This window comes from Hylobates moloch, unplaced genomic scaffold (genome assembly GCF_009828535.3).
Source record: "Hylobates moloch isolate HMO894 unplaced genomic scaffold, HMol_V3 SCAFFOLD_12, whole genome shotgun sequence".
Taxonomy (NCBI): Eukaryota; Metazoa; Chordata; class Mammalia; order Primates; family Hylobatidae; genus Hylobates; species Hylobates moloch.
In genome coordinates, this window is record NW_026652287.1 from 48,315,338 (window position 1) to 48,338,069 (window position 22,732).

Here is a 22,732-nt window from a genome sequence, read left to right on the forward strand (position 1 = left end):
TCCTGCCTCAGCCTCCCAAGTAGCTGGGATTACAGGCGTGTGCCACCACGCCCAGCTAATTTTTTTGTATTTTTAGTAGAGACGGGGTTTCACCATGTTGGCCAGGCTGGTCTTGAACTCCTGACCTCAAGTGATCCTCCTGCCTTGGCCTCCCAAAGTGCTGGGATTACAGGCGTGAGCCGCCGCTGCTCCTGGCCTGTTGTTTTTTGTTTGTTTGTTTGTTCTGTTTTGTTTTGTTTTTTGAGACAGTCTCACTCTGTCACCCAGGCTGGAGCACAGTGGCGAAATCACAGCTCACTGTAGCCTTGACCTCCTGGCCTCAAGCCTCAATCTTTCCACCTCATTCTCCCAAAGAGCTGGGACCACAGGCATGTGCCACCACAACTGGCTAATTTTTTGGGGGGGTTGGGGGTGGAGGGATAGAGACTAGGTCTCACTATTTTGCCCAGGCTAGTCTTGAACTCCTGGGCTCAAGCAATCCTCCCACCTCAGCCTCCCAATGTGCTGGGTTTACAGGCCTGGGCCACTACGCCCAGCCAATGGACATTGTTTGTTTTTTGTTTTTTGTTTTTGAGATGAAGTCTTGCTCTTTCGACAGGCTGGAGTGCAGTGGTGCGATCTCAGCTCACTGCAGCCTCCGACTCCCTGGTTCAAGTGATTCTCTGCCTCAGCCTCTCGAGTAGCTGGGATTACAGGCACGCGCTACCACACCCAGGTAATTTTTGTATTTTTAGTAGAGACGGGGTTTCACCGTGTTGGCCAGGACATTGTGTTTGTTTGTTTGTTTGTTTTGAGACAGAGTTTCACTCTTGTTGCCCAGGCTGGAGTGCAATGGTGCTATCTCAGCTCACCACAACCTCCACCTCCAGGGTTCAGACAATTCTCTTGCCTCAGCCTCCTGAGTAGCTGGGATTACAGGCATGTGCCACCACGCCCTGGTAATTTTGTATTTTTAGTATACCAGGGTTTCTCCATGTTGGTCAGGCTGGTCTCGAACTCCAGACCTCAGGTGATCCACCCGCCTCAACCTCCCAAAGTGCTGGGATCACAGTTGTGAGCCATCACACCCGGCCTCTTTCTCTTTTTTGAGCTAATTCCATTCATCCAATCCTTATGTCTCCGTGTCCCCAGATTAATTCCTCTGTTCCCTTCTCTCCCCACTCCTTTGAGTCCCTCTCATGGCTTCAATGATCATCAACACTTTTATGTCTTTCTTGTTTGTGTCTCTGGCCCCCAGGTACCTCCTTGGAGGTCTTCCCAGTACTCCCAGGTCCCTCAGACTCTGCAAGCTCCAAAATGACCTGTTTTTCACTTTGTGGCCCTATCATTCAGTTAGCTTAGCCAGGGGCTGGTACATCAACCACTCTCCTTCATCCCTCTACCCCTCCCCTTCCACCACCGGCATCCCAATATCTGTAAAACCCAATCCTCCTCTCTGTATCAGAGACCCACCCCTCTCAGGTCTCTGCCGTCTCCTCAACAACAGCTACACCTCCCTTCTGGTACCTCTACCAGGCCACTAGCAGGATACTTCTATATTTTTTCTTTTTCTTTTTTTTTTTTTTTTGAGACAGAGTCTCGCTCTGTTGCCCCGGCTGGAGTGCAGTGGCACAATCTTGGCTCACTGCAACCTTGGCTTCCTGAGTTCAAGTGATTCTCATGCCTCAGCCTCCTGAGTAGCTAGGACTAAAGGCATGCACCACCACACCTGGCTAATTTTTTGTATTTTTAGTAGAGACAGGGTTTTGCCATGTTGCCCAGGCTGGTCTCAAAGTCCTAACGTCAAATGATCTGCCTTCCAAAGTGCTGGGATTACAGGCGTGAGCCACTGAGCCCCGCCTATTTCTTTTCCCCCTCCCCCCCCTCTCCTCTCTTTTCTTCTCTTCTTCTTTTTTTTTTTTTTTTTTTTTTCGGTGGCTCACACCTGTAATCCCAGCACTTTGGGAGGCCGAGGCAGGTGGATCACAAGGTCAGGAGATCGAGACCATCCTGGCTAACACAGTGAAACCCCGTCTCTACTAAAAATACAAAAAATTAGCCGGGCGTGTGGTGGCCGCCTGTAGTCCCAGCTACTTGGGAGGCTGAGGCAGGAGAATGGCATGAACCTGGGAGGCGGAGCTTGCAGAAAGCTGAGATCGCGCCTCTGCACTCTAGCCTGGGCGACAGAGCGAGACTCTGTCTCAAAAAAAAAGAGAGATGGGAGTCTTGCTATGTTGCCCAGGCTAGATTTGAATTCCTGGGCTCAAGTGATCCTCCAAGTAGCTGGGACTACAAGAATACACCATTGTGCCCGGCTTTATCTTCTATGTCTTTAAGAAGAAAATTAGCCCGGCGTGGTGGTGGATGCCCGTAATCCCAGCTACTCTGGAGGCTGAGGCAGAGAATTGCTTGAACCCAGGAGGCGGAGGTTGCAGTGAGCCGAGATCACGCCACTGCACTCCAGCCTGGGCGACAGAGAGAGACTCCGTCTCAAAAAAAAAAAAAGAAGAAGAAGAAGAAGAAGACGAAGAAAAAAACCCTACACATGTATTTAACCACTCTGCCAAGCCACGTAGCAACCTGCCTCCCCAGGAGCCAGCGATTCTACCCCAGAAGCACTAGCTCCATCTGGAGGCATTTTTTGCTTGTCACCGCCAGGAGGCGGTGCTCCTGACACCTGGTGGGTAAAGGCATTAAGTGAAATGAAACACACAAGACCTGAATCAACGGCATCTCTCCTCTCCCCAGCCACCACGGCTCTTCCAGGTGGGGTCACTCACCCGATCACCTCGGGGGCCAGTTCCCGACGGGCCCGGGGTTCGGAGCCAGGACTAGGCCGGTGGTAAGGGAAGACCATGGCCTGGCCGTGCGCGTCCAGGCGGAAGCGCAGCGAGGTGCGCAGGATGGCGCTGAGCCGCTGCAGAAAGTCGGCGCTGGAACGCAGTAGCTCCTCCGGCGGCAGCAGCACTGTGAGCACCAGCACGCCGCGGGCCAGCAGGGCTGGCACCTCGCTGGCACAATCCAGCCCATCCCAGCCGCATTCCTCCGTGTTGCAGCCCTGGTCGCAGCGGCCGTCGGCAAAGTGGTCGGCGCAGTACTTCTCGTACACCGGGCTGGTGGGGAAGGGTGAGAAAGAGAGGGGCGGAGTCAGGGGTCAGAGGAGACGATCCCCCTCCATGCATTCACACCTAGAGTACAGAGACTCCAGACAAGGCTTGCACAAGGGACTGGAATGTACGGACCCAAGTCAGGCTTTCTGCAAATCTTGCCATTCACTGGATAATTTTTTTTTTTTTTTTGAGACGGAGTCTTGCTCTGTCGCCCAGGCCGGAATGCAGTAGCATGATCTCTCGGCTCACTGCAGCGTCCACCTCCCCGGTTCCAGCGATTCTTCCGCCTCAGCCTCCCAAGTAGCTGGGATTACGGGCATGCACCACCACGCCCGTCTAATTTTTGTATTTTTAGCAGAGACAGGGTTTTACCATGTTGGCCAGGCTGCTGTTGAACTCCTGACCTCACGTGATCCACCCGCCTCGGCCTCCCAAAGTGCTGGGATTACAGGCATAAGTCACCGCACCCAGCCCTTGATAATATTTTTTTAAATTGATTGATTGAAATGGGGTCTTGCTCTGTTGCCCACGCTGGAGTGCAGTGGTGCAATCACAGCTCTCTGCAGTCTCAAATTATCCTGGACTCAAATTATCCTCCCTCTTCAGCCTCCCAAGTAGCTAGGACTACACGCCCACACCACACTCCCGGCCTCACTGGCTGACTATTAATTAATCAGTAAATACTAACTGACTACCATGTGCTGGGCACTGCTGCAGGCACAAAGATAAGGCCCGGCCACAATTCCTGGTCCACGTGCAGCTGGCATTCCACTGGGTGAAGACAGATAGTAAGGGAGATACATGAGCCAAATATACAGCATCTCCATTACTCATCAATAAAATCAAAATACAGGCTGGGTGCGATGGCTCATGCCTGTAGTCCCAGCACTTTGAGAGGCCGAGGTGTACAGATCACCTGAGGTCAGGAGTTCTAGGCCAGCCTGGCCAACATGGTGAAAGCCCCGTCTCTACTAAAAATACAAAAATTAGTGGGACGTGGTGGCGGGCACCTGTAATCCCAGCTACTCGGGAAGCTGAGGCAGGAGAATAGCTTAAACCCAGGAGGTGGAGGTTGCAGTGAGCCAAGATCACACCACTGCACTCCAGCCTGGGCAATGGGAGAGAAATCCTGTCTAAAAAAAAAAATATATATATATATATATACACACACACACATGCACACACATAGTACTGGATGGAATTAAATGCTAAGAAAAAAAATAAAGCAGAGGAAGGGCTGGGGGTGACCAGGGAGGTGCTCACTGAGAAGGTACCACCATTTCAGCAAAGACTTGAAGGAGGTGAGGGAGGAGCCATGTGGAGGAAGGGAAGAGCCAGGCAGTAGGAACAGCTTGTGCAAAGGCCCTGATGTGGGATCAAGCCTGGGGTATCTGGGGAACAGCAGAGAGGCCAGGGTGGCTGGAACAGAGTGAGTGAGGGAGAAAGCAGGGAAGATGAGGATGTGGAGATTAAGGGGGAGGAGGGTTCCAAGCGGACAGAGAGATACGCAGAGGAACAGAAGGGGCAGGGTGTAGGGCTGGACAGATGGACTGCCTAGGACAGACAGAGAGAGGGGCAGAAGAGGGGCAGAGATAGTCAGGGGCACGCACAGATAGCCATACAGAGAAGCAAAAAGAGTTCATGGACGGACAGATTTGGTCCAAGGATGGACAAGCAGGGGTGGAGGAAGACAGTTGGGTACACAGAGGAACAAAAGCAATATATATATTTTTTTTTTTGGTGAAACACAGATTTACTCTTGTTGCCCAGGCTGGAGTGCAATGGCACGATCTCGGCTCACCGCATCCTCCATCTCCCAGGTTCAAGCAATTCTCCTGCCTCAGCCTCCCGAGTAGCTGGGATTACAGGCATGTGCCACCACACCCGGCTAATTTTGTATTTTTAGTAGAGACGGAGTTTCACCATGTTGCACAAGCTGATCTCGAACTCCTGACCTCAGGTGATCCGCCCTCCTCTGCCTCCCAAAGTGCTGGGATTACAGGCGTGAGCCACTGTGCCCGGCCAATAAAAGCAATTTTTAGGCCAGATGTGGTGGCTCAGGCCCATAATCCCAGCACTTCGAGAGGCTAAGCTGGGTGGATCACTTTGGGCTCAGGTGTTCAAGACTAGCCTGGACAACATGGCGAAATCCCATCTCTAAAAAAAAGCACAAAAGTTACCCGGGCGCGGTGGCTCGCACCTGTGGTCCCAGCTCCTAGGGAGGCTGAGGTGTGAGGATTACTTGAGCCCAGGAGGTAGTGATTGCAGTGAGCCAAGATCACACCACTGCACTCCAGCCTGGGCCACACAGCAAGACCCTGTCTAAAAAAAAAAAAAAAAAAAAAAAAAAAAGCCAGGCATGGTGGCAGGCACCTGTAGTCCCAGCTACTCGGAAGGCTGAAGCAGGAGAATCGCTTGAACCCTGGAGGCGGAGGTTGCAGTGAGCCGAGATGGAGCCACTGCACTCCAGCCTGGGCAAGAGAGTGAGACTCCGTCTCAGAAAAAAAAAAAAAAAAAGGAATTCGGCTGGGCACGGTGGCTCACGCCTGTAATCCCAGAGGCTGTGGCAGGAGAACTGCTTAAACCCGGGAGGCGGAGGTTGCAGTGAGCCGAGATCACGCCACTGCACTCTAGCCTGGGCCACAGAGCAAGACTCCATCTCGGGAAAAAAATAAAATAAAATAAAAAGGAATTATTGGATAGAGAAAAGGGCAGACAAACGGGGCAGAGAAGTGCATAGGCAGATAGAAACAAGAACAAGATAGGCAGGGCACATGGATGAACAGACAGACGGACAGACACGTGGGACACACCGATGGGCAGATAGGGTGCACAGAAAAACAGACGGGGCAAGTGGATGGGCAGTGGAAAGAGAGGCAGGGCCCATGGACAAACACACTGGGATGGATGCATAGACAGACGGATCGATCGGGTGGATGGGCTCACTTGCAAGTGCGCTCGCGGCCACCGGCGTGGCAGTCGAAGTTGTCGTAGAGGCAGGCGGGCGAGCTGCAGGCGGGGTCGCAGCGGCTGTTGTTGAAGAGGCGCCAGCACTGCAGCGCCTCGCACTGCCGCCAGGGGTCGCCCACGCTCAGCGAGCAGTCGCCGCCGTCCCAGCCGCAGCCCGGGCTGTTGCACTCGCGGTCGCAGCGCTGGTCCCCACGCTTGGCCTGGCAGGCGGCGCGCGGGCACCGCGGCTCCTCCGAGACCTCGGGTGCCACGGCGGGCGCCTCGCAGCGCGGCCCGGTCCAGCCCTGCGCGCAAGCGCAGCGGAAGAAGGGCGCGAGCGGCGCGGGGCGGCAGGAGCCCCCGTGGAGACAGGGGGCCGCCGCGCAGCTGGCGTTGCTGGCCCCCGGCGGCGACCCCGGGAAGCTGCGGCAGGAGAGTCCCGATAACCCTGGGGGGCAGGCGCAGCGCGGCCCGCGGGGCGTCTGCTGGCATGGGACGCCCACCGGGCACTGCAGCTCCCGGCAGGAGCGCGCCACCCGCTCGCAACGCGGACCCCAGAACGGCTGGGGGTCGGGTTTGGGGAGGGAGGAAAAAAAGTGAGGGTGGAGAGTGGAGGGAAGGAGGAGAAGAAATGGAGGAGTGGGGAAAAGAAGAGTCAAGGGGAGAGAGGGGGAAGAGAAGAGGTCAAGACTAAGGTTGAGACCCCCCAACCTCCCCATGTCCCACCCAACCTCTCCCCTTTCCACAGTGGAGACCCCACCTGGCAGATAAGCCCTGTCATCCCAGGAGGCCACGCCCCCCAATCACCATCCTCACCCCCTTTTCCCTTCAAACCTCCAGAAAATGTCGGGGCAGGGGGTTGTTCCTTTGTTTTTTGAGACGGAGTGTCAGTCGCCAGGCTGGAGTGCAATGGCGCGATGGCTCACTGCAACCTCCGCCTCCTGGGTTCAAGTGATTCTCCTGCCTCAGCCTCCCGAGTAGCTGGGATTACAGGCGGCTGCCACTACGCCCGGCTAATTTTTATATTTTTAGTAGAGACTGGGTTTCACCATGTTGCCCAGGCTAGTCTCGAACTCCTGGCCTCGAACTCCTGGCCTCAAACTCCTGGCCTCAAGTGATCCTTCCGCCTCTGCCTCCCAACATGCTGGGATTACAGGTGTGAGCTACCACACCTGGTGGAAATGTCAGCATTTTCCAGAAACTCCCTTCCCTTCGATGTCTCCCCTAAAGCCACATCCTCCTCCTAGACGCCACGCCCCTACTACTCCAGAGGCCACGCCCCTACCACCTCCTCCAGAGGCCACGCCCCTACTCCTCCTCCAAAGGCCGTCGCCCACACCTACCTGGGCACAGTGACAGGTGAAGGTCAGCCCACCCCCAGGACCCGGGCTAGGACGGCACTGGCCTCCATGCTGGCATGGCTGGGACTCGCAGGGAGACAGGACAGTCTGACAGCGAGGACCTGAGTGAGCAGGAGCATGTAGATCAGCCACAATGGGGGAATGACAGTCGGGGTCCCAGGCCAGCCCCTTCGCCAACGCTTACCTGAGAAGCCAGCGTGACAAAGACAACGGAAACCTCCGCCTGGGTCCTGCAGGCAGTCCCGGGTGTGTGCCGCGTGGCAGGCACCTGAGCGACACTCATTGATGTCTGCCTCGCAGCGCAAACCAGTGTATCCTGGGGGACAGGTGCAGCGGAAACCGCCCACCAGGTCCACGCAGGTGCCATTGTGTAGGCACCGGGGCCCTGAGTCCAGGGGTGGGCCTAGGCCGCAGTCATCCTCATTAATCTCGCAGAGCACGCCTGGGGGAAGAAACAAGGGGTGGTCAAGAGGGAATGAAGACAGCCTCTCATCCTGTCCCCCCAACCCTGGCCCTGGCATACCCAGCGTTCCTGGGGGACAGGAGCAGAGATAGCGGGCCACGAGGTCAATGCATGAACCCCCGTGCTGGCAGGGCTGGGAGGCACATTCATCCACGTCGTCCTCACAGTTATCACCATTGTAGCCAGGAAGACACTTCAGTGGGGTAAGAGAGGGACCCACTCAGCTTAGTGGGACACAGAGACACCTGGACATACCCATGAAGACGCAAAGAACCCCAGCACAAAAGGACACACACAGATGTTCAGCGCACTACCAGTAGGTAATCCCAGCACTTTGGGAGGCCGAGGTGGGCAGATCACCTGAGATCAGGAGTTCGAGACCAGCCTGGCCAACATGGTGAAACCTCGTCTCTACGAACAATACAAAAATTAGCTGGGCGTGGTGGTGGGTGCCTGTACTCCCAGCTATAACAAGAGGCTGAGGCAGAAGAATCACCTGAACCCAGGAGGCAAAGATTGCAGTGAGCCGAGATTGCGCCACTGCACTCGTCTGGGTGACAGAGTGAGAACCTGTCTCAAACAAACACAAACAAACAAGAACACCCAAGATCTACCCAGAGTAACACCCACAAATACACCAAGAGCCACAGAAGGAAAAACTCAGATCTATCTAGAGACATACCCATACCAAGCCACAGATGCACAGAAACGTGTGCCCAGACACACCCAAGCATGCCCACCTCCTCTTCCCTCTCCTGGGGAGCACCCCCTTACCTCACACATGTAGCCCCCCATATAGCCACGGCAGGTCCCCCCATGCTGGCAGGGCTGGGCCAAGCAGGGGTCCACCTCCTGCTCACAGTGGCTACCAATACGGCCCTCTGGGCACACGCAGTAGTGGGAGCTGTCTTCATCCACACACTGCCCACCCGCCTGACACAGCTGCTCCAGCCGCACCCCTGCAAAGAGAGTGGCACAGGAGCAGAGGTAACCCCATACATCCCCCTTCTGCCTCCATCACACACATCATTCAACATCCTTGGTGGAATAAGTCCCCAGGATCGCACCCACACTCCATCAGGTTGTCACACATCCCCCCATCAGGCAAGGTCTCATCACTGACATACACACACATGCCTTCAATGCTCACAGCAGCTCGGTCACACCCTGTAGCACACACACCATCCCTGCTGTCTCACAGTGACAGACACACACCATCCCGGCCAGTTGTCACATGCTCACACACCCACACCACTCAGCCACACAGCCCATCATGCCCCATAGGCTCTGTGGCACCCCCATTCGGCTCACACTAGCAGGAGGTACGTGCATGAGCCCCTTCCCGAGGCCCCACACGCCCGCCCGCGTGCTCCCACTCACCGATCTGGGCTGCGGCCTCCCTGCAGGGCAAGCTTCGGATGTCACAGAGGCGTCCGCTCCATCCAGGGGGACAAAGGCAATAGGCCCCAGTCTGGACGCAGCGACCCCCGTTTTGACAAGGCTGGTGGCTGCACCAATCCACCAGCGTCTGGAGGGGAAGCACTGAGTCAGTACTCGGGGGTGGGGGGTAGTCTGGGAGAAACTGTGTCCCGACTTGGTTTCTCCCTCCTAGGATCCCAGGCAGGCCCCTCCCCCAGGTCCCCAGTAACTCCACCCACCTGGCACTGTGGGCCCGTGAAGCTCTCGGGGCAGGTGCAGCGGAAGCCAGGGTGGGCGGCGCTGCAGACGCCCCCGTGCAGGCAGGGCCGCGAGAGGCAGGGGTCTGCCTCATGTTGGCAGTGGGCTCCTGTGTAGCCGGGACGGCACAGGCAGCTGAACGAGTTCACGCCGTCCACGCAGGTCCCGCCATTGAAGCAGGAGCTGGAGCGGAAGGAGTGGGAGGGAGGATCAGGCTCCGCCCCCTCACAGGCCCTGCCCTCCTCCCAGAGTCCCGCTGGAAGCGCTGAGTCCCGCTGGTAGCGCTGAGGACATCCCACTCCCTGACCCTTATCTCCCTAAGAAGCTGCAGCCCCAGCAGAAGCCAACCAGATCCCTTAGCCCCAATTCACCAGGGACTTCAGCCCTAAGGTGAGAGCCACCTGGAGGCCATGCCCTCTCAGGCACCAGAGACTCCAAGGTGGTCTCCAAACAGACGCCTTGCTCCTTCCCTGGCCCTGCCCCATCAGTCATCAGAGTCTGCAGTGGGTACCAAGCTGAGGACTCCCCCAAGTCCTTGCTGTCCCCACTTCGTCCCAGGTCCCAGGCCCCATCCCAAGCCAGAATCCCTGCGCTCCAAGCAGAGGCCCCGCCCACCTGGGGCTGCAGTCGGGCAGGTCCTGTTCGCAGTGGAAGCCTCCGTAGCCCGGCGGGCAGGTGCAGGTGAAGGAGGCCACGTGGTCGGTGCAGGTGCCCGGGCCGCAGGGGTTGCTCAGGCACTCGTCCACGTCGCGAGCGCATCGCGGGCCGGCGAAACCAGGGAGGCAGGAGCAGGAAAAGGAGCCCACGCCGTCTTGGCACGAGCCACCGTTCAGGCATGGGTCTGCGGACAGGAGGAAGGCGGTCTCGTCACCTACCTTGCCCGCATTAGCCCAGTCTGACTGGGATATGCCTTGGATTGAGAAGAATTCAGGAGGAAACCAGGTTCAACTGGGATGGGGTGCATTTGGTCAGAGGAATCTAAATCCATCCCCTTCTGTGGCCTCGTCCCCTCCTTTATCTGGAAACCTCACCTATGTGGCAAGGGCAGGATGTTGGGAAAACCAAAAGGTCCCTTTAAGCTGCCAAGCAAATGCTGCTAATTGTGCCTGATCTAATTCCTGTGCTTGGGACAGGCCAAAGACAGTGGCCATTAGCCACATGTGGCTACTGAGTCCTTGAAATTGTGACTAAATGGAGATGTGCTATAAATGTAAAATACACACTGGGTTTCAGATTTTGAAGACTTGGTATGAAAAAAAATAGGCTGGGCATGGTGGCACACACTTGTAATCCCAGCACTTTGGGAGGCCGAGGTGGGCAGATCACTTGAGCTCAGGAGTTCGAGACCAACCTGGGAAACATGGCAAGACCCTATTTCTATAAAAAATACAAAAATTAGCTGGGCGTGGTGGTGCACAGCTGTAGTCCCAGTTACTGGGGAGGCTGAGATGGGAGGATCACTTAAGCCTAGGAGGTCAAGGCTGCAGTGAGTCATGATCGCACCACTGCACTCCAGTCTGGGTGACAGAGTGAGACCTTGTCTCAAAAAAAATTAAAAAAGGAAAAAATGTAAAATATCTCATTAACAATTTTATACTGATTACATGTTGAAATGATATGTTAATATATTGGGTTAAATAAAATAGATTATATACAGTTATTTATGTATTTTTATTTTTACTTTTTGTTTTGAGATGGAGTTTTGCTCTTGTTGCCCAGGCTGGAGTGCAATGGCACGATCTCAGCTCAACCTCCGCCTCCCGGGTTCAAGTGATTCTCCTACCTCAGCCTCCTGAGTAGCTGGGATTATAGGCACGTGCCACCACGCCCTGCTAATTTTGTATTTTTAGTAGAGACGGGGTTTTTCCATGTTGGTCAGGCTGGTCTCGAACTTCTGACCTCAGGTGATCCACCTGCCTCAGCCTCCCAAAGTGCTGGGATTACAGGTGTGAGCTACCGTGTCCAGCCAATTATATACATTCAATAAATTAAATTTAAACATATTAAATTTGGCCAGGCACAGTGGCAGCAGTTTGAGAGGCCAAGGCAGGAGGATGGCTTGAGGCCAGGAGTTTGAGACCAGCCTAGACACACAGCGAGACCCCATCTCTACAAAATTAAAATAAAAATATTAGCTAGGCATGGTAGTGAGTGCCTGTAATCCTAGCTAGTCAGGAGGTTAAGACAGGAGGAATGCCTCAGCCCAGGAGTTCGAGACTGCACTGAGCCTAGATCGCACCACTGCACTCCAGCCTGGGCGACAGAGCCTCACTCTGAATAAATAATAAATAAATAAATATAAAATATTAAATTTAATATCTCCCATTTCTGTTTATTTTTTAATGTGGCTACTAGAAAACTTAAAATTGCATATGTGGCTTGTGTTATTTATCTGTTCGGCAGCGCCCCTGGGGAACCCTCTGGGGGGCCTTTTGTTTGTTTGTTTGTTTCTTTGTTTTTGAGACGTTGTTTCACCTTGTTGCACAGGCTGCAGTACAATGACACGATCTCGGCTCACCGCAACCTCCACCTCCAAGGTTCAAGTGATTCTCCTGCCTCAGCCTCCCAAGTAGCTGGGATTACAGGCATGCACCACCATGCCCTGCTAATTTTGTATTTTTCATAGAGATGTGGTTTCTCCATGTTGGTCAGGCTGGTCTCGCACTCCTGACCTCAGGTGATCCGCCCACCTCGGCCTCCCAAAGTGCTGGGATTACAGGTGTGAGCCACCTCGCCCGGCCTCTGGAGGGCCTTTTATCTCATACTTTGCACACGGTATTAACTCGCTTGCTCTCAAAGACAGTGCACTCAGGCCGGGTGTGGTTGCTCACGCCTGTAATCCCAGCACTTTGGGAGGTGGAGACAGGTAGATAGCTTGAGCCCAGGAATTGGAGACCACCATGGGCAACATGGCGAAACTCTGTGTCTACAAAAAACACAAAATATTAGCTGGGCGTGGTGGTGCGTGCCTATAGTCCCAGCCACTGGGGAGGCTGAGGTGCTCGAGCCCAGAAGGCAGAGGTTGCAGTGAGCCATGATTGCACCACTGCACCCCAGCGACAGAGCTAAGACTCTGTCTCAAAAAAAAAAAAAAAAAAAAGAAAAGAAAAAGAGGCAGCACACAGACTCCAAGGTTCTAAGCCCAGCTCATTCCCTAACTCGTTCCATGGCCTTGGGCAAGATGTCACTCAACCTTCTCGGGCCTCAGTTTCCATATAAATAAAATGGGAAAAGGAAGATAACTGTGAAGATGAAATGACAGCACAGTGCCAGGCACACAGTTCAAGCTTAATGACTGTGTTCCCCAGAGCAGCACCCCCAAGAGCTCCCCCGCACTCACTGGGGTCACAGTCATTGATGTCCTGATCGCAGGAAGGGCCAGTGTACCCTCCATTGCAGGTGCAGCTGAAACTCCCTGCCAGGTTGGTGCAGATACCATGAGGGCCACAGGGTGCGGGGCCAGCACACTCATCCACATCCTGCTGGCATCGTGGGCCTAGGGGTGGGGAGCAAGGTTACACCTAGGGTTACAGGGTACAGAGCAGGGTCCCAGGGACCTGGGGCAAAGGAAGAACCTGCAGGCCGAGATGGGTGAAGGCAAAATAAGCCATGCTGTCATTCGCGCCTGGGCATTTTGCACATGCAGTTTCAGAATGGCCATCTCCCTGTCTCAGTAGGTGGCAAATACCTACTGTGAGGTCTGCTCCTCCAGGAAGCTGTACCCCAAACCCTGCCCTAAGTCCCAGCATCTCTAGCCCCATAGCCCTTCCTCTTCCAAGGGCTGACCCACACAGGCTGCATATCTGCGTCCAGCTCTGTCCTTCCCAGAAGGAAGCCCCTCTCAAAGGCAGGGCTGGGGATGGGTCCCCCTCTGGATCCCCAGCATCATCCCTGATAGGGTAGGGGGCAGAGGAGATGGAGAGGAGGAGGGGAGATAAGCAGGTGGCATACCTTGCCAGCCCTGGGGGCAGGAGCAGACAGGCAGCTGGCCAGGGGCAGACTCGCAGCGGCCCCCATGCTCACAGGGGTTCGGGGTGCAGGGGGAGAGGAGCTCACATTGACGTCCTGTGGGGGGTGGAAGAGAGGGAAGCAGAGATAGCCTTGAGGGACTCCCTGATCCCATCTCCCCCCACCTTCCCCAACCCCAAGGTCTCCACCTCGATACCCACCTCCCAAGCTCCTGGAGGGAAATGATTGAAAGCAAAAAAGAAGCTAATATAGGGGGAGGAGAGAGTAGAGGAGGAGAGAGATGAGAAGGCCGATGGTGTTGGTGGGGCTGCAGAGGGAAGGTGAGGTACACACCCTGGACACCAGGGGGGCAGGTGCAGTGGAAACCCATTCCATCACTGCTGCACGTCCCGCCGGCCCGGCAGGGCTGGGACTCACAGGCATCTTGGGCCAGGCTCTGGCTGCAGCGGGGGCCACTCCAGCCAGGCTCACACACACAGCGGAACCTGGCAGGGGAAGGTAGTCAGGCCAGGGAGGTGGGCCAAGGAGAGGGGGCGGTGTCTGAGGTTGAGAAGGGGCCTCACCCGCCAGGTGCATCATAGCAGATGCCGTGACTGCAGGGCTCATGGGCACAAGGATGGCTCGGGGGGAGGCAGAGTGGGGGCAAGGAGCCAGGCGGGCAGAGGCAGCGGAAGCCGTTTTCCCCATCCACGCAGGAACCTCCCTCGCCGCACGGGCTGGAAGCACACTCATTGATCTCCACGTTACAAAGGGGCCCTGGGGAGTACACAAGCAATCTCATCTCAGAACAAAGCCAGCAGGGACAACCAGGGAGGGACGACCTGACCCCACTTAGCACACCCACACCCCCAAGCAAGGACCTCTTTTTCATAATGCATCAGCTCCTGTGCAAATTAGGACACCCACCTCCTCAACCAAGAGCTGCCTTGCCCCAGATCATTCTGGTCCCCAAACTTCCATGGAGTCCCTTTCTTTTTCTTTTCTTCTTCTTCTTATTTTTTGAGATAGGGTCTCACTCTGTCACCCAGGCTGGACTGCAGTGGTGTGATCATAGCTCACCACAGCCTCCACCTCCTGGGCTCAAGCGATCCTCCCACCTCAGCCTCCCGAGTGGCTGGGACTACAGTTGTGCACCACCACATCTGGCTAATTGTGTGTGCGTGTGTGTGTGTATTTATCTACTTATTGACTAATCTGGCTTTGGGAGTGTGTTTATTTTTTGTAGAGACAGGGTTTCATTATGTTGCCCAGGCTAGTCTGGAACTCCTGGGCTCAAGTGATCCTCATGTCTCAGCCTCCCAGAGTGCTGGGGGATTACGGACATGAGCCAACACACCTAGCAAAGTCACATTCATTTCCACTAAGGATTACTTTAGCCCCATTCAGAAATGACCTAGTCACTGAGTTTGGACACTTTCATCTATGTTCCAGAATAATCTTTTTTTGTTTGTTTTGTGTGTGTGTGTGTGTGTGTGTGTGTGTGTGTGTGTGTGTGTGTGTGTGTGTTTGAAATGAAGTCTCACTCTTTCGCCCAGACAGGAGCACAGTGGCACAATCTTGGCTCACTGCCACTTCTGCCTCCTGGGTTCAAGCAATTCTCCTGCCTCAGCCTCCCGAGTAGCTGGAACTACAGGCGCCCACCACCACACCCGGCTAATTTTTGTACTTTTTTTTTTTTTTTTTTGAGATGGAGTCTCGCTCTGTCGCCCAGGCTGGAGTGCAGTGGCACAGTCTTGGCTCACTGCAAGCTCCGCATCCCGGGTTCACGCCATTCTCCTGCCTCAGCCTCTCTGCGTAGCTGGGACTACAGGCGCCCGCCACCACGCCCGGCTAATTTTTTGTATTTTTAGTAGAGACGGGGTTTCACCGTGGTCTCGATCTCCTGACCTCGTGATCCGCCCGCCTCGGCCTCCCAAAGTGCTGGGATTACAAGCGTGAGCCACCGCGCCCGGCTAATTTTTGTATTTTTAGTAGAGACGGGGCTTCTCGATGTTGGCCACGCTGGTCTCAAACTCCTGGCCTCAAGTGATCCACCTGCTTTGGCCTCCCAGAGCGCTGGGATTACAGGCGTGAGCCACCGCGCCTGGCCTCCAGAATAATCTCGAAACAACCTTATGCCAATGAGACAGCACACACTCAAGGCAAAGCATGGACAACCTCGTTGGACAACAGTCTGCAAAGATACGGGCAAAACAGGCCCACAGAGACGAGCGACTTTACCCTCGATCTAAGGACCCCCTCTCCATGGCAGCCACTTGCCCACCTGTGAAGCCAGGTTGGCAGACACAGTCGTAGCGGTTGATACCATCACGGCAGACTCCAAAGGTGCAGGGGTTGCTGGCACAGTCGTCAATGTTCACTTCGCAGTTCACACCTGGGGGCCAGGAACATGGCATGGAGTGGCCACCACTGTGCCCCACTGGTTGCACTATTCCCAAACCCTCTGTGCCCCTCCAGGTGTGCTGTTTCTGCCCCAGCCCCTGGTCCCACCTGTGGTCCCAGAAGGGCAGCGGCAGAGGTACTTGTCCACCAGGTCTAGGCATTTGCCGCCATGGCGGCAGGGCTGGCTGCGGCATTCGTCCACCTGGCTCTCGCAGCGTGTGCCCGTGTAGCCAGGGGCACAGGCACATGAGAAGCTGGCGATGCCATCCACACAGCGACCATGGTGGCATGGGTCAGGGGAGCAGTCATCCACGTTGCGCTCACACAGCGTGCCCTCAAAGCCTGTGGGGCCAAAAGGGTCAGGCTCCGCCCACTTGCCAGGGGCCTGCCCACAGGTGAGGCCTCGGACCAATCCTGGTTCAGCTCTATCTGAGGCCCTGCCCATCAAGCTGTCAGGAGGTGGGCTCAATACAGGCCCCACCCCCCCCTTCCACTCCACCCCGCTACAAGCTCCAGAATTTGTCCCTAGCCAAGACTCTCCCACAGTTAAATCCCACCCCCAGCTGTGGCCCCACCTCCAGCCCTGTTTCTGCCCCACCCTCCACTGGAGATGGGAGCACATGGCAGGTGCCAGGGGAAGGTATTGGGCCCTCCCCATTCAGTTACACGCACCCTGTGCCCAGCCCAACCCTTTGGCTCCACACGTAGCCTTATGTCAGTCTATATGCATTATTGGCTCCACCCTCCAACTCTGTCACTGGGTCCTGCCTTGCTACAACCCCGCCCCCAAGCTCTCCCCAAGTCTGTTATTGGCCCTGTCGCCCACAAGCCCTGCCTCCTGATTCTTGTCGGACTGTCATTGGCCCGCCTCACCCTCGGCACAGCGGCACTCGTAGCCATCGGGCTGGTCCACGCACTTGGCGCCATTCCTGCAGGGCGTGCTGGCGCATTCGTCCACGTCCAGCTGACACGTGGAGCCGCTGAAGCCTGGGGTGGGGATTGGGATGAGCAGAGGCCCAGAAAGGGTGAGAGCAGTACACCTCTCTCCAGCCCCGCCTTGTTTGGGTGGAAAAACCCATTTACTTGGATTTAAATTAACTTCAATGTGTTTCATAACATATGGTTTCTATTGTAAGTTATCCACTAACGTGGTTTTATAGGTTCCCACCCCGGAGTTTTTGCCCCTTCCCAGACATGTCTTTTCGGGCTCCCTCTCCCGAGGTCCTCACCCGAGGGGCAGGTGCAGCTGAAGCCATTGACTCGGTCCTTGCAGACCCCACCGTTGACACAGGGGCTACTCTGACACTCGTCAATGTCCACCTCACAATAGGTTCCTGTGAAGCCTGGGGCAGGGAATAGGGCTTAGGAAAGCGGGGGCTACCCTATGGTGTGAACGGGGTGCAAGGAAGGAGGTACTTCCCTTCCTACTCATCGACAAATCCCCCGAGCCTTCGTCCCCACCTCCACACTCCCAGCCCAACTTTAATTTTCAGCCACAGGCTGGACTGTCACCCAGCTGTGGTCCCAACTGGCCCAAGGCTCATGGGTGTCCGCAGAGGCCTTGCCTTCAAACCCCTCCTTCTCTCCCCAGTCCTCAGACTAAGCCCTTTCCCCAGTCCCCAGCCCCAGCCCCAGGGCCCCCCATAGCCTTTGCCCAGGCTTACTGCAAGACTGTCTGCAGGCTTCACCTTGACCTCACAGCAGCCCCAACTCTGCCTCTCTATCCCCAACCCCTTCCCGAGTGGGTCCTAAGGCCAAGAATCCTCCCAGCCCACCTGAGGTTGTACTGACTCCATTTGACCAAGCCCCCAGAATCACACAGGATTCCCTTCCGGCCCTGACCCCACCTCCTTCCAGGCTTCAGTCTTTAAGGGTCCCACTCCAAACCTACTTCCACCCCATTCTGCTCAGCTCCCTATCTGTGGGCTTCTCTGGCCCCGCCCCCCGCCTCAGGACCCACCCAGGCCACGCCCACCACCCACCTGCCATACAGATACAGGTGAACTGGCCTATGCGGTCAAGGCACGTGGCCTGGTTTCGGCAGGGCCCCGACAGACACTCGTTGACGTCGGTCTCACAGCGAGGTCCAGTGTAGCCACGGCCGCACTGGCACAGGAAGGAGCCCTGCGTGTTCACGCACCTGCCCAAGTGCTCGCAGGGGTTGGCGCCTGCGGGATGGAGTGTGATCAGTGTGGGCATGGCTGGCTGGGACCCCCTCCTCTCCCCTCTTTCCCAGCCCATTCACAGACGATGGAGCTCCCCTCACCGATAGAGCACTCGTCCACATCCTGGTCACACGCCCCACCAGTGAAGCCGGGAGGACAGGTGCAAATGGCCCGGCCGTTCACCGGATTTGTGTCACAGATAGCATCCTCGTGGCAGGGGTTGCTGACACAGGCGTCATCCAGGTGACACAAGAGGCCTGGGAAGTGGTAGGCAGAAGTCATAGGCAGATCTTCCTGCTCTGCCCAAAAGGCCCACACCCCTTGAGTATTGTTTTGTTGTTGTTGTTGTTTTTGTTTTGTTTTTTGAGACAAAGTTTCGTTCTTGTTGCCCAAGCTGGAGTACAATAGCGCAATGTCGGCTCACTGCAACCTCCACCTCCCGGGTTCAAGCGATTCTCCTGCTCAGCCTCCCGAGTTGCTGGGATTACAAGCATGTGCCACCACGCCCGGCTAATTTTTTGTATTTTTAGTAGAAATGGGGTTTCACCAAGTTAGCCAGGCTGGTCTCAAACTCCTGACCTCAGGTGATCTGCCTGCCTCAGCCTCCCAAAGTGCTGGGATTACAGGCATGAGCCACCGAGCCCGGCCTGTTGTTGTTTTTATTAAACCTAAACAGTATTTAGTAGCTGCTTGTTTTATCCATTTATTATGAGAACTGTCAAACATACAGAAAAGTTGACCATTCATATACCCACCACCTAGATTCAACTATTGTTAGCTTAATCTACCAATCTTTTTTTTCTATTTAAAAATAAATTGCAGACCAGGCACAGTGGCTCACGTCTATAATCCCAGCACTTTGGGAGGCCAAGGTGAGTGCATTGCTTGAGTTCAAGAGTTCAAGACCAGCCAGGCGCGGTGGCTCACGCTTGTAATCCCAGCACTTTGGGAGGCCGAGGCGGGCGGATCACGAGGTCAGGAGATCGAGACCACGGTGAAACCTCGTCTCTACTAAAAATACAAAAAATTAGCCGGGCGTGGTGGTGGGCACCTGTAGTGCCAGCTACTCGGAGAGGCTGAGGCAGGAGAATGGCGTGAACCTGGGAGGCGGAGCTTGCAGTAGCCGAGATTGCGCCACTGCACTCCAACCTGGGCGACAGAACGAGACTCCGTCTCAAAAAAAAAAAGAATTCAAGACCAGCCTGGGCAATATAGCGAGACCCGTCTCTACAAAAAATACAAAGCTTAGCCGGGCATGGTGGCGCACGCCTGTAATCCCAGCTACTTGGGGGACTGAGGTGGGAGGATCACTTGAGCCCAGGAAGTTGAGGCTGCAGTGAGCTGAGATCATGCCACTGTACTCCAACCTGGGTGACAAAGTGAGACTCTGTCTCAAAAATAAAATAAAATAAATTGCAAACATCCACATATTGTTTTAAAACCTTTTGACTCTTCTTATTACAAAAGGGTTGTACACTCCAGCCTTTGCTTCTGTAATACCCTCTGCCATGTATGCCCTCTTTCTATATCCACGTTGCCCTCCTAAACATGTTCTCTGATCTTTGCCACTTCCAAAGGTAACTCCCAGGAGTTTCCCCTTCCAATGGCTTCTGCCCTGAGCCATGCATCAATGCAGTGTCAGCCTCCTCCCAAGCCTCTCCCAGGCTTACACTTCCCCTCTAAAGCTGCCACCAGCATAATCTTTTTCTCTCTCTCTTTTTCTTTATACACGGTCTTACACTGTCTCCCAGGCTGGAATGCAGTGGCTCAATCTCAGCTCACTGCAACCTCCACCTTCTGGGCTCAAGCCATCCTTCAACCTTAGCATCTAGAGTAGCTGGGACTACAGGCATGCACTACCATGCCCAGCTAATTTTTTGTATTTTTGGTAGAGATAGGGTTTTGCCATGTTGCCCAGGCTGGTCTCAAACTGCTGAGCTCAAGCAATCCACCCGCCTGGGCCTCACAATGTGTTGGGGTTACAGGCGTGAGCCACCACACCCAGCCTACCAAGTTTTTGTAGAGATGAGGTCTCACTATGTTGTCCAGGCTGGTCTCAAAGTCCTGGGCCTAAGCGATCCTCCCATCTTGGCCTCCCAAGGTGCTGGGATTACAGGCATGAGCCACTGTGCCCAGCCTAGCATAATCTTTTTATTATTATTTTTTTAATTTGAGAAGGAGTCTCACTCTGTCACCCAGGCTGGAGTGCAGTGGTGCGATCTTGGCTCACTGCAATCTCCACCTCCTGGGTTCAAGCTAGTCTCGTGCCTCAGCCTCCTGAGAAACCGTGACTACAGGTGCTCGCCACCACGCGCAGCTAATTTTTGTGTTTTTAGTAGAGATGGGGTTTCACCATATTGACCAGGCTGGTCTCAAACTCCTGACCCCAATGATCCACCCGCCTGGGCCTTCCAAAGTGCTATGATTACAGGTATGAGCCACTGCGCCCAGCCTAGCATAATCTTTCTAACACTCAAGTCAAACTTCTTATTTGCCCCCACTAAAAACCATCCATGGCTCCCTGCAGAGAAAACAGCCACTCACCAGTCTTGCCCATGGGGCAGGCACAGTAGAAAGAAGCCACACGGTCATGGCAGGTGGCCCCATGGAAGCACACGGCTGTGGCACAGTCATCGATATTCTGACTGCAGCTCTCGCCTGTCCAGCCATTGACACACACGCAGCTATGGCCACCCAGCGTGTTGAAGCAGGTACCCCCATTGTGGCAGGCGTTGGGCTGCAGCTGACACTCATCCACGTCCTCCGTGCAGAACTGGCCTGTGGCACACAGATGCAGCAGTCCAGCCACCTGGCGCATGTCCACCCGAGGCCCGCCTCCCCGCTCCCTCTGGCCGCAGTGCCCACCTGTCCACTCAGGAGGGCACTGGCAGTTATAGGTGTTGACGCCATCCACGCATGTCCCTCCATTGAGACATCGGTGTCCTGGACAGTCGTCTACGTTCACTTCACAATTCTGACCCTCAAACCCTAGCAGGAAAGGGAGCAAGGATGGTCACTGCCGGGCTGGCCTGCTGTCCCCACGCCCACCCCTCTGCCTCCCCTGAGTAGGGCTCACTCACCAGGAAGACAGGCGCAGTCATAAGTGAGGTCGCCACTCTGCCTGCAGGTGCCCCCGTTACGGCATGGCGAGGGGGCACAGGGCACCGCGGGGTTCTCACATAGCAGCCCCGTGTAGCCAGCTGGACACTGGCAGCGGAAGGAGCCAGGCGTGTTGAGGCAGGTGCCACCATGGCGGCAGGGCTCACCCACCCGGCACTCATCCACGTCGCTTCGGCAGCTGCGGCCCTGGTAGCCAGGTGGGCAGGAGCAGAGGAAGCGTCCATCGGGCCCCACTGAGCAGCGGGCACCGTGGGCACAAGGGCTGCTGAGGCAAGGATCTGGCAGGGAGCAGTCAGGGCCTGGAGGGACCAGGACAGGGTGAGTTTAGGACTGACCACACCCCCACCTGCCTCCCCTCCAGACTCTTCCCCTCTCACCTCGGAAGCCACGGGGGCACCGGCATGAGAATCGGGCGGTGCCAGCCACCACTGAACTCTGGCAGACACCACGGCCAGCACAGGGGCCTGAGTGACAGGGGTCCTCCAGCTGACACCGCTCACCCACCCAGCCGGGCGGGCACCTGTGGGCAGAGATGGCTTGGTCGGGCAGCACAGGGCAGGATGGCCCCAGACACAAAGATACACACAAGACAGGCGAGAAACACACAGGGAACAGAGCACCAAACACACATTTGCTGGGTGCGGTGGCTCAAGCCTGTAATCCCAGAACTTTGGGAGGCTGCAGCGGGCAGATCACTTGGGGTCAGGAGTTCAAGACCAGCCTAGCCAACATGGTGTAACCCCATCTCTACTAAAAGTACAAAACTTTGCTGGGCATAGTGGTGCATGCCTGGTCCCAGCTACTCAAGAGGCTAAGGCAGGAGAATCGCTTGAACTCGGGAGGTGGAGGTTGCAGTGAGCCAAGATCGCGCCACTGCACTGCAGCCTGGGTGACAGAGTGAGACTCGGTCTCAAAAAAACAAAACAAAACAAAACACACATTCATTCATGCAACGAATATTTACTGAGTACCTACTATGTCCTGAGCAATACAAATACAGCAACAAACACAATGAAAGGGGTCCCTACCCCTCTAGATCCTTGCAGCCAGGTCCAGGCAAGGAGAACATATACAAATAACAATTTGATATACAATATGCTGGCAGGGAGTGGTGAAAGCCATCAGAACCTGAAGGATGTAGTCAGTTGGGTGGCGGTCCCTGAAAAGATGACGTCCATGTCCCAGAACCTGTGACTAGGATCTTATTTTTTTAAATGGCTCTTTGCAGATGTAATTTTTTTTCAAGAGACAGATTCTTGCTCTGTCACCCAGGCTGGAGTGCAGTGGCACGATCTTGGCTCACTGCAACCTCCACCTTCCGGGGTTCAAGCAATTCTTCGTCTCAGCCTCCTGAGTAGCTGGGAGTACAGGCACACCGCACCACGCCTGGCTATGTAGATGTAATTAAATGAGAGATGTCAAGATGAGATTATTCTGAATTACCCACCTGGGCCCTAAATTCAGTGACAAGTGTTCATACAAGAGAAAGACTCACAACTGTAATCCCAACACTTTGGGAGGTCAAGAAAGGATAATCGCTTCAAGCCAGAAGTTCAA

At 55.2% G+C, this 22,732-nt stretch overlaps 1 protein-coding gene across 1 annotated transcript in view; it reads right to left on the bottom strand.

Annotated features, from left to right (window-relative positions):
* Positions 1-22,732, bottom strand: part of NOTCH3 (notch receptor 3) — a 41,353-nt gene that overhangs the window by 11,177 nt on the left and 7,444 nt on the right. Inside the window, exons 3-25 of the mRNA XM_032169983.2 lie at positions 21,553-21,695; positions 21,136-21,474; positions 20,921-21,043; positions 20,600-20,833; positions 18,157-18,312; positions 17,873-18,058; positions 17,120-17,233; positions 16,764-16,877; positions 15,999-16,232; positions 15,772-15,882; positions 14,072-14,264; positions 13,842-13,993; positions 13,491-13,604; positions 12,880-13,035; positions 10,155-10,380; positions 9,521-9,722; positions 9,243-9,390; positions 8,637-8,821; positions 7,923-8,055; positions 7,584-7,841; positions 7,382-7,500; positions 6,036-6,601; positions 2,760-3,092 (exon numbers count right to left, since the gene is read on the bottom strand). Coding sequence (XP_032025874.1) covers positions 2,760-3,092; positions 6,036-6,601; positions 7,382-7,500; positions 7,584-7,841; positions 7,923-8,055; positions 8,637-8,821; positions 9,243-9,390; positions 9,521-9,722; positions 10,155-10,380; positions 12,880-13,035; positions 13,491-13,604; positions 13,842-13,993; positions 14,072-14,264; positions 15,772-15,882; positions 15,999-16,232; positions 16,764-16,877; positions 17,120-17,233; positions 17,873-18,058; positions 18,157-18,312; positions 20,600-20,833; positions 20,921-21,043; positions 21,136-21,474; positions 21,553-21,695 — 4,539 coding nt within the window. The remainder of the gene's footprint in view (positions 1-2,759; positions 3,093-6,035; positions 6,602-7,381; positions 7,501-7,583; positions 7,842-7,922; positions 8,056-8,636; positions 8,822-9,242; positions 9,391-9,520; positions 9,723-10,154; positions 10,381-12,879; positions 13,036-13,490; positions 13,605-13,841; positions 13,994-14,071; positions 14,265-15,771; positions 15,883-15,998; positions 16,233-16,763; positions 16,878-17,119; positions 17,234-17,872; positions 18,059-18,156; positions 18,313-20,599; positions 20,834-20,920; positions 21,044-21,135; positions 21,475-21,552; positions 21,696-22,732) is intronic.